The 19,915-nt window shown below is 40.1% G+C and overlaps 1 protein-coding gene across 1 annotated transcript in view; it reads right to left on the bottom strand.

Moving 5' to 3' along the window:
* The window catches only part of CFAP299 (cilia and flagella associated protein 299), a 317,908-nt gene that overhangs the window by 292,353 nt on the left and 5,640 nt on the right, over positions 1 to 19,915 (bottom strand). The window contains exon 2 of the mRNA XM_060776228.2: positions 13,755 to 13,885. Coding sequence (XP_060632211.1) covers positions 13,755 to 13,885 — 131 coding nt within the window. The remainder of the gene's footprint in view (positions 1 to 13,754; positions 13,886 to 19,915) is intronic.

Here is a 19,915-nt window from a genome sequence, read left to right as displayed (position 1 = left end):
GTTCGTGGGGGTTCTGTGTGGGAAGTGTGGCCAAATTCTATAGTTGGTGGGGTTCAGAATGCTCTTTGATTTTAGGTGAACTATAAATCCCAGCAACTACAACTCCCAAATATCAAGGTCTATTTTCCCCAAACTTCACCAGTGTTCACATTTGAGCATATTGAGTATTTGTGCCAAGTTTGGTCCAGATCCATCATTATTTGAGTTCACAATGTAGGTGAACTACAACTCCAAAACTCAAGGTCAATGCTCACCAAACCCTTCCAGTATTTTCTGTTGGTCATGGGGGTTCTGTGTGCCAAGTTTGGTTCAATTCCATCATTGTTGGAGTTCAGAATGCTCTTTGATTGTAGGTGAACTATAAATCCCAGCAACTGCAACTCCCAAATGACAAAATCAGTCCACTACCACCCCACCCCCCAAACCCCACCAGTATTCAAATTTGGATGTATGGGATTTTTGTGCCCAGTTTGGTCCAGTAAATGAAAATACATCCTGGATATCAGATATTTACATTATGATTCATAATAGTGGCAAAATGACAGTTATCAAGTAGCAACAAAAATAATGTTATGGTTGGGTCACCACGAGATGAGGAACTGTATTAAGGGGTCACAGCATTAGGAAGGTTGAGAAACACTGAGTTAGAGCCTATGATACCTTTATATGTACTATTTAAATAGAAGTCTGTGAGCCCTTAAAGGAAATATATTATCTGAGAAATGATTATGGAACACTAACAGCTGGAAAGTATTGCACTGTACACAACAAACACTTAGAAATGAATGTCTATTTGAATGAATAAATACATCTTAAATGATTTCTATGATCCTATAGTCAGGGCAGTCAATGCCATCCAAATGCAAGTTGTGCCAGCCTCCCAAAGGTAAGGAAAGTCAAAACAGTTTGTATCTGTGTTGTATTGCAGCTTATAGCTGTGAACCAAAGTAAGGCTCCACATAACTTCAGAGTGTTGCCAGATCTACGTTGGTGAAGTTCACACCTCATTTCATGTCATTGAATAATTTCATTTATTATTTATTTAGATTGTTACCTGCCACAATCCTCAAAGGCTCTGGGCAAGTTGCGTCGTTTTCAATAGTTTATTAACAATCAATTATGGAGAACTCTTGCTTAGCAAAACACATACACACAACAACCCTTAAGCCTCAAATGGTTCTTCGCCAATTTCTTTTATTCCCAAGGCATTTCCGTTCGATCTTAAAAGCAGAAGAAAAAAGAAAAAAAGGGAGGGAAAAGAACGGGAGCAATTTATTCTTAAGGTTGAGAATGTTGATTATCGCTGCCCCGTTCCAGGTGCAAAAACATTTCTGCTCATGTAACAAATTCACTTGCTCTGAGTGAAAAGCTACCCAAACACACCTGGAGCCTTTCAGAAACTGACTTAATATTGTATTAAAGTAAACATGTTAAGGACAAGAACATTTGGAGTCATCAAAAAGAGTTCCTGGCCCCCGTGTGTTATTCAAAGGGAAGGGCTTTTCTGTGTATATGTAATGCTACAAACTGAAAAGTGTCCTCAGCTGCTTAACATAAATGACAAACCATTCAGAATCCACACCTGGCCTCCCTCCCACTTAAATGGAGGAGAAGGCATTAGCTCACCATCTCATCAGAGTCAGTGTCATAAATGTGCAGAAATAGCTTCACTAACCTTCAGTAACACATGGGGGCCTTTGACATTTCTTCTGCAAACATAGCAAGTGGAAAGGATTTTTGGAGTAGCTGTACACAATGTCCTTGTGTAAACACTCACACGTCTCAAAGGAAAAGGAATATCCCACGTAAGGAAGGTTATCAGTAGGCTCGTAACAGCTTCAAAGTTGGCAAAGTACAAAAAATGTAAAAACCAACAAACAGGGCAAGCATTCACTTCCCTTGCCAAAAAAAAAGGCCAATGGACAAGCTCAATAGAGAATGCTGAATGTCAACGTGAAATTAAAAGCACAAAATTGAGGGAGGGAGGTGTTGGAAGAGATGGCTAACAGATCGTGACTGGTAACATTGTGTGTTCAGTTCCTACTCATACAGTTTCATTTATCCATATGCCCTGTTTTGTCTGTACCTTGGAGAAGGTGCAAAACCCTCCTCCTCCAAGGTGAACTGAACCACCTAAACTGGGCTCTACAGGCCAATGAAGACTACATCACAGACATCAGAAGAGCTGCAAGACTGAAAACAAGCCACGAGAGTAAAGACAAAGATCTATGTTCTTGCCATATATCAAGGGAACCACTGACCACATTGGGAAGATGAGGAAACACAACCTATAAACCATCTAAAGACCCACTAAGAAAAGCCAACAAATGCTACATTCAGCAAAGGACAAGAGGGATCCTCTCACCTCTGCAGGAGTCTGCCGTATACCATGCAACTATGGACAAGTCTACATAGGGACCACCAAATGCAACATTGCACACACATGAATCAAGGAACATGAAAGGCACTGCAGAGAGTTTCAACCTGAGAAGTCAACCATAGCAGAGCACTTGATGAACTAACCTGGACACAGCATATTATTTGAGAACACAGAAATGCTGGACCACTGTAACTATTACCATGTCAGACTACATAGAAAAGCCATTGAAATCCACAAACATGTGGACAATTTCAACAGAAAGGAGGAAACCATGAAAATGAACAAAATCTGGCTACGCGCATTAAAAAAATTCTAAAATCATAACAGTAAATACAGAACAACACGCAAAAAGAGGGGAATCCTAAAGAAGAAACAATCAGGGCCAGCTAATCACCTCCCAACAAAGGATTCCCCTAGCAGTAAGAAGCCAGACCTTGAAATGGCTAGGCCAGCGTTAGCTGGCCCTGGATTGATTCATGTCAGGAATTCCACTGGGTTTTTTTAAATTGTTCCTCTGTATTTACTGCCCTGATTTTAGAGGGGTTTTTTTTTAATTCTGGGTTTTAATAATAGGGGTTTTTAATTCTTTTATTTTATTTGCACATTTTGACTCTAGTGATTGTGTTAATTACACAATTATGTCATTTGTTCTTTAAACTGCCTGCAATTTAGGGTTTTCTTGGCAAGGCACATTCAGAAGACGCTTGCTGTTACTTTGTTCTAAGACTGGGAGAGTGTAACTTGCCCAAGGGGATCCAGTGGATTTCCTTGGTTGAGCAGGAATTTGAGCCCTGATCATCCACACTGCTGGCCCGACAATCAAATACACTACAATTGATGTTGACATAAGAACTGCACACATTACACAATCGTTTTCGTGTCTTGTTTGTCACAGCATTCTCAAACTGTTGATTTCTTGCAGGGAACTTTTAAAAACAGTGATAGGGAGTTCCACAGGCCACAAAATCACAAAACATTTTAACAGGGAGCATCAGAAATACAACCTAGGGTATATAACATTTCCACATGTAAAATAAATTACAAGAAGCAAAAAAATAATAATAACTTCTAAGGATTGTTGTAGGTTTTTCGGGTTGTATGGCCATTGAAGCATCCTCTCCTGATGTTTCACCTGCATCTGTGGCAAGCATCCTCAGAGGTTGTGAGGTTTTTCTAATTTCTAACTCCAGAGCCAAAAAGAACTAGAAACTTTGGACTTCAAAAGAAATGGTCAAAATCCAAAAACAATTACTAAAAAGTGAAACACCAGATTGCCCTCATGTAGAGCAGCATTTCTCAACCAGGGGGTCGGGACCCCTGGAGGGGTCGCCAGGGGGTGTAAGAGGGGTCGCCAAAGGCCATCAGAAAACACAATATTTTCTGTTGGTCATGGAGGCTCTGTGTGGGAAGTTTTACCCAATTCTATTGTAGGTGGGGTTCAGAATGCTCTTTGATTGGAGGTGAACTATAAATCCCCGCAACGACAACTCCCGAATGTCAAGCTCTAGTTTCTCCAAACTCCACCAGTATTCACATTTGGGCATATTGAGTATTCGTGCCAAGTTTGGTCCAGATCCATCATTGTTTGCGTCCATAGTGCGCTCTGGATGTAGGTGAACTACAACTCCCAAACTCAAGGTCAATGCCCACCAAACCCTTTCAGAATTGTCTGTTGATCAGGGGAGTTCTGTGTGCCAAGTTTGATTCAATTCCATTGTTGGTGGAATTCAGAATGCTCTTTGATGGTAGGTGAACTATCAATCCCAGCAACTAAAACTTTCAAATGACATCAAACACCCCCCCCCCCTCTCCGAACCCCACCAATATTCAAATCTGTGCGTATCAGGTATTTCTGCCAAATTTAGTTTAGTGAATGAAAATACATCCTGCATATCAGATATTTACATTTCGATTCATAACATTAGCAAAATTACAGTTATGAAGTAGCAACTAAAATAATGTTATAGTTGGGGGTCACAACAGCATGAGGAACTGTATGAGGGGTCGTGGCATTAGGAAGGTTGAGAAACACTGATGTAGAGACATCTAATAGAGATGAAAATTTCACACAGCTTCAGATAATGAAGCAGCACAACCACATATGCTGACAGGGATGCTCCAGTTCTCAGTGTGTGTGTTGGGGGGGGGGGGGGTGAGTATCAAAGCTGAATTACGTTCAAAGGCTTGATTTCTAATGCTATATAGACTCAAGTGTCATTTATCCCCACTTATAGCTCATCAGGGAAAAAAGGATTCAAGCCACACACATGCACGAGGATGCAGTTTCCCTCACATGAAGCTAATCATTTTAAAGATGTCCCATTCTCTACTGTGCACATAATTGCCTGGGGGCTTGGCACTTCCTGTCGTCTTAGCCACTGAAATACATGGAAACATTTAGAATAGTAATACATGTCAGACCCCAGTGCTTACTTCTTTTCATTGTATTTCAGTGGGTGAATTTAATATGCCAAACCAAAAGCAATGTTTAGAAAAGACACATCCCTTCCCTTTCCCCTCATGTTTCCTCTTTGGCACATTTGAATTTTTTGCACATGGCAGATGAAACTCCAAGAACTAATTTTGACCTAATGTAAAGGCATATCCATTTCCTTTCTTATTAAATCTGTGTCTTTAAATTAAGCACACATTTGTGATCAAAACCGCAGAACCCTATGAAACTGCTACAACCGGCAAAGATATGTAATGTGGTGGCAGCCACACTGAAATGTGTTATTATCCAAATCACTACCAGTATCCATCTCAGATGCGTTCCACTCTTCTTCTAATAGATGAATGTGGATTCCCATACTTTTATCTTCATAAATACCTTGTGAGGCAGATTATGCTGAAACTCACTTTATTTGCTAGTGCTATAAAACAGATTTGAATATTTTCCTGTGCAGAGTCAGAATGGCTCAGGGCAATCAGGCATGTAGTTCCCTCTGATTTCTGGATATCAACGCAACAAGGATTGCTAACTTCTGAATGTGTAAGTTGGGAAACTAGGACATGGAACATGCCTATTGTTGTTTATTTGATCAGTTGTTTCGAACTCTTCGTGACCTCATGGACCAGCCCTCACCAGAGCTACCTGTCGGCCATTGCCACCCCCAGCTCCTTCAGAGTCAAGCCAGTCCCTTCAAGGGTACCATCCATCCATCTTGCCCTTGGTCGGCCCCTCTTCCTTTTTCCTTCCATTTCCCCCAGCATCATTGTCTTTTCCAAGCTTTCCTGCCTTCTCATTATGTGTCCAAAATACTTCATCTTTGCCTCTAATATCCATTCCTCCAGTGAGCAGTCGGGCATTATTTCCTGAAGTTTGGAGTGGTTGGATCCAAGGCACTCTCAGAATTTTCCTCTTACACCACAGTTCAGAAGCGTCTATCTTCCTTTGCTCAGCCTTCCTTATGGTCCAGCTCTCACATCCATAGGTTACTATTTGGAATACCACTGCTTTAACTATGCTGATCTTCATTGCCAGTGTAATGTCTACTCATCACTATTTTATCGAGATTGGTCGTTGCTCTCCTCTCAAGAAGTAAGCGTCTTCTGATTTCCTGGCGGCAGTCTGCGCCTGCAGTAATCTTCGCTCCTAGAAATACAAAGTTTGTCACTGCCTCCACGTTTTCTCCCTCTATTTTCCAGTTATCAGTCAGTCTGGTTGCCATAATCTTGGGGTTTTTTAATGTTTAATTGCAACCCAGCTTTTGCACTTTATTATTTCACCTTGGTTATACCACATACAATCTTGAGCCCTTGGCTGATAAAATCTATCAGGAGTGTATTGCCTGAGCTGGTAAATCCTTCATCATGGGGCAAGAATGCCTACTGCCTTGAAGGAGGCAGTAGTGCATCCTCTCCTGAAAAGGACTTCTCTGGACCCAGAAGTATGTGGAAAATACCATTCTATTGCAAATGTCCAATCTGTGGTCAAAGTGCTTGAGGATGTGATAGATGGGCAACATCAGGCATTCCTGGAAGAAACACTGACCTCAAATGTTAGACATGTTTCTAGGAATATTTGACCTGATGATTCCCAAAATGGAACCAGTTTTCACCAAACTAGCTTTTGAAATACAGAACATATATACCACTCTTCATCTGCTTACCCATAGAAAGTCATGATAACAATAACTTTAAAAACCTAGAATGGATATAGTCTATCTAATGCAATTTTCTAAATCAGTGCCACAAATAAACCCAGAAACAAGCCTAGAAAACCAAAACACCAAGAACTGATTTTTATTTTTGTTAGGCTATGTTATCTGGACTTATTTCAGTCTGGTTCCAGAACAGGCTATGACACTGAAACAGCCTTAGTTGCTCTGTTGATCTTTTTGGATCTTAAAGCAATTTTGGATACCATAGATCATGGTAACTTATTGGACTAGCTCTGTGGGATTGGAGTAGCAAGCAATGTGCTACTCCAACTTGCAAGTTCTAGAGAGTAGCATTGGAAAATTCCTGGTCAGCTCCATGGAGATTAAACTGTGGGTTACAACAAGGTTCCATCTTATCTCAAGGTTGCTCAATAGCTACGTGAAGCCATTGGAGGAAATCATAAGGGAGTTTGCCATCAGTATGACACTCAGCTCTATTTCTCTTTCTCATTAGAGTTTGTTGGGGTTGTCTCAATGAGATGGAGGCTTGATGTGGATCAATGGTTCTTGGATCCGGGAACTGAGTAAACAATCTGTTCTGGATTGGGTTGAAAAAGCAGACACATAGCTTGGAATTGCTCCTATATTCATTCCTGTCACTGAAGAGCCAAGTGGACTCTGCAACTCAGGGTGCTTGGTCCCAGTTTTAACTGGTGTGCCAGTTATGACATTTCTAGGACAGAGTTAACCTAGGGACATAGAATTCATTACAGTATATTATTTAATATTTTTAGCTTACTTAAATTATCTTAACTGTTTTTACCTGCTTAACCCGTTTTGATATAACTTTTAAATTGTCCCAAAGTCTCTTGATATAGTACAGAGTGCTGTAAAAATATCTTAACAAATAATAAGAACTGAAGTATGGCAAGTGATATCTGACAATCTCATGGTCTGAAACCAGACTACTTTGGTCACATTACAACCTCACTGTAGTCAATACACCATAAATTAGTGTCAAGTAACTTATTCTGTCATTTTCAACAGAAATAAAATGAAAACACCTTAATCTAGACTGCACCCATATTAATGTTCCAAAGCTGAAAGTACATTCTGTATACTATGTTTGGAATTAGTCTTAGAAACCTTAGTTTGGGATCTTAGAAGTGGAGTTAAGCACTTGTGAGGCCAAGTTGTAACATGTTTACATGGATCAACTTCACTTGGCATCTTTCATCAATAAGCAGCAGGTGTGGAAGGGTGTTCCCACTAAGGGATGGTTGCTTGGTGGGAAGCAGAGAGGCAATTGTAAGCTGAGTCCAGGTGAATTCAGTTTGGCCAACAAAAAGTAGACAAGAGAAGAAAATACATTATTTTGAGGGGCACTGATGGTTCTTTGGAAAAGACAAGACAAATCCAAATCTGTTATGGATGTTGATTCTTTCACTGGTTTACTGCCTCACCTCCAAACTTTCCCTTAATTGCATGAAAAAGGCAAAACTAGCAGGAACTGTGGAACTTCAGACACATGTGAACAACAGAAAAAATCTAATTGCTAGTGCCAGTTTAATATGATAAGCATTTTATACATCCATCTAAAAAGCTTAATATTTACAGTTTATTTCAACCATCTATATGACAAGAATTTCATATATGTGGAAGCTGGGATTGGCAGAACCACATCATGTATATACACCAAATGAAAAACATTTGACTTGACATTTTGGATCTACACTATTTGGGAGAATTGTTTTGTACTTTCAAATGAACTCCCATGTATGGTAACTCTCCTCATGGCATGATGCCTTCAGAGCAATTTTCCAATGCCTCCCTGTAAGAAAGAGAGCATGTGGCTTGCCTTCATTTTCCTGGACTTTGCAGGGATTCATACTCTCTAGTGTCTTAGCCTTCATACTCTTATATTATGCTGACTCTTACAGTTGCTCTAGGGAGAGTATTGATCTAGAGAAAGATGTAGCTGTCCATAAAATTGAGATAAATATGTCTTCATATTTCTGACAAGCAATTCCAATGAAAATTAACCATACCTATAGTATTTTTAATGGAAAAGGTGTCAAGGTTCACAATCCTCTAAAAGCATTATGTTCTGATTTGGATACTTTCCTCTAAAATCTGACAATTGCAGAGAACACAAACAATGAGAACAATGTGAAGAGGAAAGTAAAGATAAAAATTCAAAGCTGATTGTACAGAGTTAGGTGATGCCTCGTAGCCCGAGGATGACGATCCTCCAAGTGTAGTGTCTTTGTGGTGGGTCCGTAGGTGGCCATGAAGCCCTATTCTTGATCCACATGTTCTCCTGCAGTGAGAACATTTGTTTCCAGGTGGAAGGTGGTCCTAGTCAGGGTTGGCTTGACGCACCTTCCTCTTGGCACATTTTTTCCCTTTCACCCACCATTCATGCCTCTTCGAATTCTGCAGCACTGCTGGTCACAACTGACCTCCAGTTAGAGCGCTCATGGGCGAGGGCTTCACAGTTTGCAGTGTCTCTGCCAGAGTTTGTAAGGTTGGCTTTAAACCCATCTTTAAATCTCTTTTCCTGTCCACCAACATTATGTTTCCCATTCTTGAGTTGGGAATATAATAACTGCTTTGGTAGACAGTGATCGAGTATTTGGACAACATGGCTAGTTAGCAAGTTGATGGCGAAGGAGCATCACTTCAATGCTGGTGGTCTTTGCTTCTTTAAGCATGCTGACATTAGTTCACCTGTTCTCCCAAGAAATTTGCAGGATTTTTCAGAAGCAATGCTGATCAAATTGTTCCAGGAGTTGAGTGTGATGTCTGTAGTTGTTTCGCAGGTGTATAGCAGGGTTGGGAGGACAATGGCTTTATACACAAGCACCTTGGTCTCCCTATGGCTGTCCTGGTCCTCAAATACTCTCTGCTTCATTCGGCTTGTAAAGCAGATTGTATAGCCTTAATGGGAATATGAAGGCTTACTGAGGTCCAGGGTAGTTAGGGACAGATATCTTAATACATGCTTTAGTAGCTCAGATGTCCTCTTCCTTAACTACTCATACAAGTATAAACTCTCATCAGAAACTTTGGAATAATAATCCTTTCCTGGCCAATACATTGGCACATGATCAGTCACCAGCTGAATCAGAAAAGGCTGTCCACACATCTTTGCCTTTAAAGCAAACCTTCCTACGCAAGTCAACTTGGCAAATGCACAGAGATCCATGGTTTCTGTACACTACAACACAAATATCCAGGTGTTCTTCAGGCATGTAGAAAGATGCAAGAATGTTGACATAAGCTGCTGATTCACGAGTTCTGTGACAGGAAGAACCAGCAACGGATCTCCTGTGTTTTTATATTTATTTATTTTTTTACCTACCAGAAAAAATGTTCTGATTAACTTCTGTCACACAAAAATGTTATACACTGAACATCTATCCCACACCAAGGCCCACCTGTTTCCAACATTTACTTTTGTTGTGCTGGTGGTCTATTCCTTGGACTCTTCATTGAATCCCTGTAGCATCACAGCCTTCATTTTTCTTTCAGCCTCTGAACAGAACCATGTGCATCAATATTGCACTGAAAGGCAACCCCAAGTCAGGATTTTCCCCCTCCTTGCAGTAAGTGTTGACTCTTTGCTGCTAACCCTGACAGCAGTATTTCAATTCTTGACCAGAATAGGACTTTGAAGCAAATGATTCAATACTTGACAGAAGGGAACAAGGCAATGCCACATCTTGGGAGGGAAAAGAGAGATTCTTTTTGGATGGTAGCAATCCACCAAGAGTTCGACCACAGATTTGAATTCCAGCAGAATGAAACAATACCAAAGATAATACTGCAGGTTATTGGTACAAAGCCATACTAAAACTATTGCACTTTCTTTTTACTCGCTAAATGATACTGTGCAGAGGTACAACTTCTAAAACATGATTTCACTAGTTTGTTCAATACAGGAATATTTGGTTCTAAAAAAAAAACCCAAATTGCCTTTATAAAAATATTTTGTCCAATTGAATAATAATAATAAATAAATAAACTTTTATTTATATCCCACCACCATCTCCCAGAGTGATTCGGGGCAGCTCATAAAACACTCAAGGTGTGGCATGCAAAATACAACAAGTGCAAAACAAAACATACCAGTAGACAATAAACAATCAACACAACATCATACATTCACAGTACTCCCTGATAAATATAATAAAATACATCAATTGCCATAAATAAAACAACACAATTCAATCTCAGAAGTATAAAGTGCTAATAAAGAATCTAAAGCAGTGTTTCTCAACTGGGGGTCGGTACCCCTGGGGGGGTCGTGAGGGGGTTTCAGAGGGGTCGCCAAAGACCATCAGAAAACACTGTCTTTTCGTTTGTCATGGGGGTTCTGTGTGGGAAGTTTGGCCCAATTCTGTCATTGGTGGGGTTCAGAATGCTCTTTAATTATAGGTGAATTATACATCCCAGAAACTACAACTCCCAAATGTCAAGGTCTACTTTCCCCAAAATCCACCAGTGTTTACATTTGGGCATGTTGAGTATACGTGCCAAGTTTGGTCCAGATCCATCATTGTTTGACTCCACAGTGCTTTCTGGATGTTGGTGAACTATAACTCCAAAACTCAACGTTAATGCCCACCAAACCCTTCCAGTATTTTCTGTTGGTTGTGGGAGTTCTGTGTGCCAAGTTTGGTTCAATTCCATCGTTGCTGGAGTTCAGAATGCTCTTTGATTGTAGGTGAACTATAAATCCCAGCAACTACAACTCCCAAATTACAAAATCAATACATTGACCCCTCTCTCGTTCCCACCAGCCGTGCTTGAGATGAGGGTGGGACTGAGAGTAAGCCCTCATTGGCTGATCAAAGAGCTCATGCAGGTTTGTACAAGGAGATGCGGTTTTCTAGATAGCCTGGGCCCGAACTGTTTAATTTCACATCTACCATTTCTGTTATGGCAGTGGTTCTCAACCTGTGGGCCCCCAGGTGTTTTGGCCGACAACTCCCAGAAATCCCAGCCAGTTTACCAGCTGTTAGGATATCTGGGAGTTGAAGACCAAAAGATCTGTGCTATGGGGAATGCTGAGAGGCAAGTTCAAGTTGTTAACCCTGGATGAAGAGAGTTGGGAGACAACACTGGCAGCCAAGTTTGCAACATGTTTCTAAATTCTTAGCTCATATTTAAGAGAAATCCTTTAGCATCCACAGTTTCATTCTCCCTTCTGATCTCCTAAAAATGGATGTGAAAGGTCAATTACCAATTATATAAAGTATGAGCCAAAAAAGTGAAAATATGCTTCACTTTGAATTTGATAGCTAATGGGACAGCATATGCTTGACAGCTGTCCAAGCAAAGTATTTAAGGAGGAGGAAGAGCAAAAAAGAGGAAGAGGAAGAAGGCACACACTTTCCAATGGAGGGAAATAGACTAAACTTGAGACTAGCAACTAAGAGAACAGCAATGAATGCCGAAAAATAAAATCATTTGTATACTTGGTAACTAGGGGTGTATAATGCTTTGCAGAATTATTTGTCCCTCTTCTGAGTTTTCCAACACTTTGCAGTGTTGTAGCTTAGAACTGAAATGGATGTAATTGTCATAGTTAACACTTGATGTACCACAAGATGAGCCACACTGAAGGTACACAATATTTTATTGTAATAATTAAATAAATGAAGAAAAAAACTTTCTTGGTTGCATAAATATTCGTACTCATACTCTGTGAGTCGATGTCTATTCAGTCAAGTCTTAAAAGCGCCTATCAATTCTCATGGCACCGAGGCCTCGAAGACAAAATACAATGGATAAAAAAAATTAAAACATTAAGTACATCTAGTTTTTTTTAAAAAATGATTTGAAATAGACTCAAAAGACTCCTAAAATATGGTAAAAGGAAGTTAAAACAGTCAGGGCAATATTGTGGATGGCCGGACATGAGAAACAACATTTAGCTGCCTGTCAAAAATCCAAAAGGCACTGTGCCTTGGAAAGAAATTCCAAATTGGGATGTAGTTACAAAAAAGACCCCAGCCACACATGCCCATATGTTTAGTTGCATAGGGTGGAGAGACATGCAACAGGGACTGTGTTGGCAATCTCAAATTTTGGGTCACCTCGTATGGGAAGACTTTTCCAGTACTTTGAAGAACCGATATAGCTCTGCTAAAAAAGATTCAAACTAGAGAGAAAACAAGAGGAAGGAGAGACTGGACAGATATAAAGAGACTTTGTATAAAGAACTTTCTTTCTCAGAGGCTTTGTTAACTGAGGTGCATCTCTAATTACAGCTGTGAGGATAAATTTCTATCAGCAGTGTGCATTAAATCTATTCCAATTCCACAACATATTTCTAATATTTTCTCTCTAGAGTCCCGTATGATAAGAGTTGCTAAATATTTTTTTTAAATGCTGATCAAAACAATGATTTTATGCTCTTTCCTCCAATACAGACAAATTGCCACATCCTCACACAAACTATGGTTAGAACTCGAAAGTTCTCAAGTCACTCAAGCACCAAATCCATGTCTGAGACACAAGGCCCACTCTTTTTGTGAACTTCACTGAGAGGTACAATTCACTCTTCTGCTCAGAATGGGTAGACTAACACTCACAGATGAGATTGACTTTGGGCTTCTTCATAAATCATTGCATGAATTATTTCAAAGAACAAAACTTGGTCAACAAGCAGTATACAAATGCAGCACACAGTCTCTACAAAGGGTGGGTCATTTTACCATTGATTTATTGGGGGTGGTGGTTGGAATGAAACGTGACACCATTTCCCCTTCATCTAGAAGAAGGCCAGACAGAGTGTCCATGGAAGTCTTCAATGGGTTGCTGTAAGTTTTTCGGGCTGTATGGCCATGTTCCAGAAGCATTCTCTTCTGACGTTTCCTGATGACTCCTGAACATGACCGCATAGCCCAAACAACTTACAGCAACCCAGTGATTCCAGCCATGAAAGCCTTTGACAATACATTGAAGTCTTTATTTATCCATACATTTTGACAAATGTACGTAAACTATCAGGACACCATTTGAGAAATTACAGGCACAACCACCTGAAGCTGATGTTTATAAACTTTGGTTCATGTAAGGTTTTATGCAAGGCTAAGAATACGATGCCACTTCCTAAAAGTCCAACATTTTTCTTTGAACTAATACTAAGTTCTGACCAAGTTTGTATTAAAATATATCCCAAATAATCTTTTCTTATGTTTTCGTCTTATAATATTGTTCATTGCTTCTCTTTCTCACACATACATACACACACCACTTACTTTTGCTGATGTCTTTCTGAGAGCCTTGAAGCCTCAGCAGCTGCTTTCCTCGCTTCAAAGTCTTCCCTTTTCAGAACTTCTCCACTTCCCCGAAAGCCGAGCTCCACCAGCTGGCGGGCCATTTCTTCATTCTGGAAGAGGAAACAATAGATCAGGTGGATCAAAAGAGACCAGGAAAAATAAAAGATAGGAGTCCTACTCTGGAAAAAGGGTGGGGATATTGTTGCCGCCTTTGTGTGGTTTGCGGGTCACCAACTATGAAACAGTTTTATTCTGGGGGCAGAATGATCAAGCACACCCTTCCACAATGTTCAATATTCCTTTCCTATTATAAAACTTCTTAGGTGCTCAAGAACATCATTCAACCAAAAATGAAATAATATTTCCACCTAGTGGCAAAGGTGAAGAACAACAACCAACTTAAGACAAAACTTTTGTAATGTTGTTTATTCATTCAGTCGCTTCTGACTCTTCATGACTTCCTGGAACAGTCCACGCCAGAGCTCCCTGTCATCCTTGGCCACCCCCAGCTCCTTCAAGGCCAAGCCAGTCACTTCAAGGATACTATCCATCCATCTTGCCCTTGGTTGGTCCCTCTTCCTTTTTCCTTCCATTTTCCCCAGCATCATTGTCTTCTCCAAGCTTTCCTGTCTCCTCATGATGTGGCTAAAGTACTTCATCTTTGCCTCCAATATCGTTCCCTCCAGTGAGCACTTGGGCATTATTTCCTGGAGGATGGACTGGTTGGATCTTCTCGTGGTCCAAGGCACCTTCAGAATTTTCCTCCAGCACCACAGTTCAAAAGGGTCCATCTTCCTTCGCTCAGCCTTCCTTATGGTCCAGCTCTTGCATCCATAGTTTACTACGGAGTCTTCTTTGCTCTAAAGGCACCAGATTCCATTTGATCTTGAAAGCTAATCAAGGATCATTCCTGGTTAGTACTAGGACAGGAGACCGCCAATGAACACCTTTACTATAAGTTGTACTGCTGAGTATTCCTTGCCTAAGAAAATGACGATGATAATGATGATGATAAACTTTATTTATATCCCACCACCATTTCCCTGAAGGGACTCGGGGCAGCTTACAAGGCACTCCAGGGTGCACATATAACATACAACAGGTAAAAATGGTACAAAAGTATAAAAGAAGTCACATAAAATTATAACAACCCCCTTCAACACATGTAGCATAAAATCAAAATAATACCATTTTAAAACAACAGTAGATAAAACTAACTGCCATCAATTCTCAAAGTGCCAAGTGTCAGCTTCGTATGGGCCCATTCAGCCTACTCAAGGTCAAATGCCTGTCTGAACATCCATATTTTTGGGTTGGAATGGAAGGATTGAAGGGTGGGGGCTAATCTAATCTCTTTTGAGAGGGCAGTTGGCACATGCATATATGTTAAGAATGAATACCAAGGTACACACACACACACACACACACAGACAGACAGACATTCAGAACATAATCTTTCAGACTCAAGGCAGCTATCAATGCAACTAGTAGGAAGCTATGGCCATCCTCTTTTTTCTGAATGATAATAACAGTATCACATTGAAAATGGAGGAAGGATCACTAGAAAATTTCACAGCATAAAATGCAAAGGATGCGTCGTGGCTGCCAACATTATTGATGTGGGAGGGACCAATGCATCAGAAGAATATCAAAACAATTTGAGACAATATATCATGATTCACATATTTGCACGTAGCAGATATGTTTCCAGTTAGATTTTGTGGATATGCTTGAAGAAAAGTGATGGCAGTAAATAAAGACACTAAGCACAATTCTGTACGCCTCTTAACGGGCAGAATTCTTCAAGTACAAAATAACAACTGCACTCTTCAATCTCTCCAATTCTATGAATTCAAAATTTAAGTTTTAGATTAATTTGATTTATAGCCTTCTCTTCCTCATAAGACCTCAGGGAGCTAAGAATCTAGTAATTAAAATATAGCTTTAGAAATCGCTTAAAATACTTAAAATCCTAAACTGAAAAATCAGAAAATTTTACCTTTAAAATGAGAAATTCTAAAAATCAATTTACTAAAAGTCTTTTTTACAGAGAGTAGCTGTTAAAGATAAATATATCTGCTGCATTTATCTCCAAAAGCTTATACAAACAGATATGATGTTAACTGGTACCTGAGAACTGGAAGCCTGGGGATAGCCATATTCTCAGTGAGAATAAGCATGGCTTGTTCACCATGTTTTTTACCCATACTTTTTTACCCATCATGTTTTCTCTTCCATATGGCAGCATGCTGCATTTGAAGAACACAAAGATGCTAATTTCAGTGGTAGCAGCTCAAAGGAACAGTGGGCTTATTGCAGACAGAACCAACATTTATGCTATGATGCCATATTACAGAGTAAGAAGTTAAAAAGGGATGGCAGACCTATGGTAGACCACAGTTACATGACTACTTGCACTTCACTTTGTGCATGGCAAATTATGAAGGAAGGTTCAAACATAGGCCAAGAAAAACTCAGTATTCTTAAGGCTGGTAGCTAGATAGATTTAACAAAGGATAGAATCCTAACCAACAAGACTTTGTTAATTACATTACTAAGGGAGGAAAAGAAGGGTGAAAGTTGGAGCATGCAATTTTGCATACTAGAGGAACCTCAGCTGAAATGCAGGCGCCTGTCTTGCTTCCCATATCATTTAGATGCTTTGCATACTCATCAAAGTTCAACCAAAAACCTGCAAATTAAATTTGATTGCAGGAGCAATTTGTGATATGATGGCGCCCTGCTGGAAATAAGGCTCAAAGTGATAGGGTTTATTTTGTGGCATTTATAAATCTGAGCATAATTAGGTTCTTTGCTGGTTTGAAGCATTTTGAAAGGTCGATATACGTACATATATAGCCCACAAGCATTTATATAATTAGCAAGAGTATGTAGACAGCGGGAGATTTACTCAGAACACTGGTGAGCCAGTTCATATCAGAAAAGCAAATCAATTCAAAGGAGGAGCTTCATTTGTCTAAGGTTGGATCTATACTGCCCTATATCCCAGAACCTAATCCCATATTACCTGATTTGAACTGCATTATATGAGCCAGATAATTGGGGATTACCAGAAAATCTAGGATCAGATTCTGGAATATAGAGCAGTGTAGATCCAGCCTTAGATGACTATCTAACATTCATGTTAACCAAAGCTGTTCCTACTGGAAAGAAAGGAGAGGAAACCCATCTGCAGTGACAGAACTTCAGGATGCTTGTTTCCCATTCTCACACCCCTTGCACATGGCTCATAACCATTCAAAAGGTTAGAGGAGAAAGGAAACTGATGGCAGCACTGTTGGATTGTGCTGGCTTTAGCCTATAAAGCCCTAAACAGTTTGCGTCCAGCCTACCTGAGGGACCCGAGATCATCAGGAGAGGCCCTTCTCTCGGTCCCACCACCATCACAAGTATGGTTGGTGGGACCAAGAGAGAGGTGTTGGTAAATTGAGATAAGTCACCTTCCTTATCTCAGCTGCTTCGACCTTTCAAGCTTCTGCTTGAAGGCACAAAGTGGTAAAAAAAACACCGGACTCCTTCAATTCAGCTTTCACCAGAAAGCGGAACTTATCTTTAACTATTTACACAATTTACAAGACAACCATCAATCATGTCCACTCACATCCGGCACACTGCAAGAAGCACATTCCTTTCTTATCAGTCTTTCTTTTCCAGTCTGCATAGGAACCCCTGAAAGTGGCACTCTACCAATACTTCACATCTCTATGTTTTAACTCATGCATTACTGAAACCACACAGTTTAAACTACAAGCAATTTTCATATCATAATACATACTAAGAAAAGGAACTTCTTGGTGGTGGCCCTGTGGCTCTGGAACTCCCTCCCCAAAGAGGTGTATTCACCCCCCTTGTAATTGGACTTTTGCTCCCAGGCTAAAATCTTTTTATGGAAGCAGGCCTTCCCCAACAACCCACAATAAGCAGGTTATCTCAGTCAGGCAAGGCTCACATGACCAAAGATTTGAAGCTTTGAGACTTTTTAATACAATATTTTTAGGACAAGCTCAGTGGCCTAGGGATTTTTTTAATAATAATGATAAATATTGTTTAATGCTTATTTTATATGATTTGTGTATGTTTTTAAGTAGCGTGGTTATTTATTGTTTATATGTTTGGACTGGGGGGATGATGTTGTGTTTTTGTATCATTTATCTTTTGTTTTTTGCCATTTGTTCGACACATTGATTCCCACCCATGGAAGAAAAGCAGAATATAATTGTCTGGAAGCATGCAACTCCCATCACAAAAGCTAATAGCATATACCCATTTCCATTTGTATATCCACCCAACCAGGCATGTAACCGGGGGGGGGGGGGGTTGAGGGGCTTCAGCCCCCCCCCCCAAATTCTCAGGGTGGTCCGCGAGAAGGCCTTACTGGTACATTATTTAAACTGTTATGTTTATTCATATCATGATCTGATCACCATGATCAATATGGGGCTATTGGGATAACGATACAAAAGGTTTGCTAGGGTAGATCCTCAGCCCCTCCCCCTTTGAATCACACAGACCCCCCCCCCCCCAATCAAACTCAGCACCCCCCGAAACAAAATACTGGCTACGGGCCTGCACCCAACAGAGATAAGGGAGCTAGTGTAGTGTAAATGGTCTGAGTATTGGACTAGGATTCCAGGAGACCAGGATTTGAATTCCTGTTGGACCACAGAAAATTACTGGGTGACCTTAGGCAAGCCACATTCTCTTAGTCTCAGAGGAAGGCAATGGGAAACCTTCTCTGAACAAAACTTTCTGAGAAAATCCCATGACAGATTTGCTTTAAGTGACTTAAAGTCATAAGAAAAAGACTCTAGAAAAAAAGCGTTTGTGGTAGCCATCACAGCACAATATGTTCCCTGTATTCTGGCCCATATTTGAAAAATAATTGTTCCTGTTTTGGAAGTGCTATTTCCCGTTTAATCATGCAGTACTTCTTTTGAAAGTAGTTGTTATACTCCAGAAACTTCATTTTTGTGGCTGCCACAAACTATATTGAATTGGTTGAGACTCAATGAGATATTCATTGAAAAACCATAGCAAATGTGCTGCAGGATGTCCCGCAAAAACAAAGTTTTGGCAATTTAATAAAGCTTCTCCATGCTTTCATGATGGAACCAATTAGGAAATGACATTTAGAAGCCAGGAACAAAAATCATGTTACATGGCAATATGACTTGGTGGTTTGAGCATTTGATGAACACTGTGGAGGCAAGAGTTCGATTCCTCATTCAGCTATAGAAAATCCACTGGGTGACCTTGAGCAGGTTATATTTTTATCCCAGAAAATTCCTTGATAGGGTCACCATAAGTCAGAAAAAACTTGAAGGCACACAACACTAACAAAAACAGTCAGTAATAAGTCCTTGGTTTCATTGCTGCTACAGAAAAAAGACTAAATAATATTGAATCAACAAGTTTAGCATCAGTGTTCCACCTTTGTTACCCTTTATGTTCCCTCATTGTTAATCTGGAAGGCAGAACTCAACATTCCTCTTCATAAAAAGCAATAAAGATTGTTTTTGCAGCGGGTTCTTAATTCACTGCTCCACTGAAGCAGCTAATTATATTTAATATGTCCGATTCTAAGCCTAACCCTTCTATACACTCACCCCTGATTTTGATTGTCAGTCGCCTTGTCGGTCTTATGACTCATCTCCTCCCCATTCTCGTCTCCAGCCTGCTCCGACTTCCCTTTATGTTCTCAACAATCTCCCTAAATATCTCTTGTACCACATGCTCGCCCTTGGGTTCGCATTGTCAAAACACGAAAGCCTCGGCATAGCATATCAGAAAGGGAAAGAAAGAAGCAACGGATAAAGAAACGGAAAGTGATTAACGAGGGACGGTGACTAGAATGAGATTAGCACTCCAAAGAAAGACAATAAAGACCTGTGAGATAAAAAGACACTGGAACTTTTGGAAAAAAAAATTTTTTTTCCCTTGGAATAATGGTTCTCGCTCTTAGTACTTCCTCTGAGGCAGAGTGCGCAATATATCTGAGATTACTCAGTAGGTTTTCACAACCTAGCAGGGATCTGAACCCTGATGTTCAGTCATAATCTAATCTTCAACCCACTACACCAGTGTTTCTCAACCTTCCTAATGCCACAACCCCTTAATAC

This window comes from Anolis sagrei, chromosome 5, assembly GCF_037176765.1.
Source record: "Anolis sagrei isolate rAnoSag1 chromosome 5, rAnoSag1.mat, whole genome shotgun sequence".
In the NCBI taxonomy this organism is placed as follows: domain Eukaryota; kingdom Metazoa; phylum Chordata; class Lepidosauria; order Squamata; family Dactyloidae; genus Anolis; species Anolis sagrei.
This window is presented reverse-complemented; position numbering and strand designations above follow the sequence as displayed.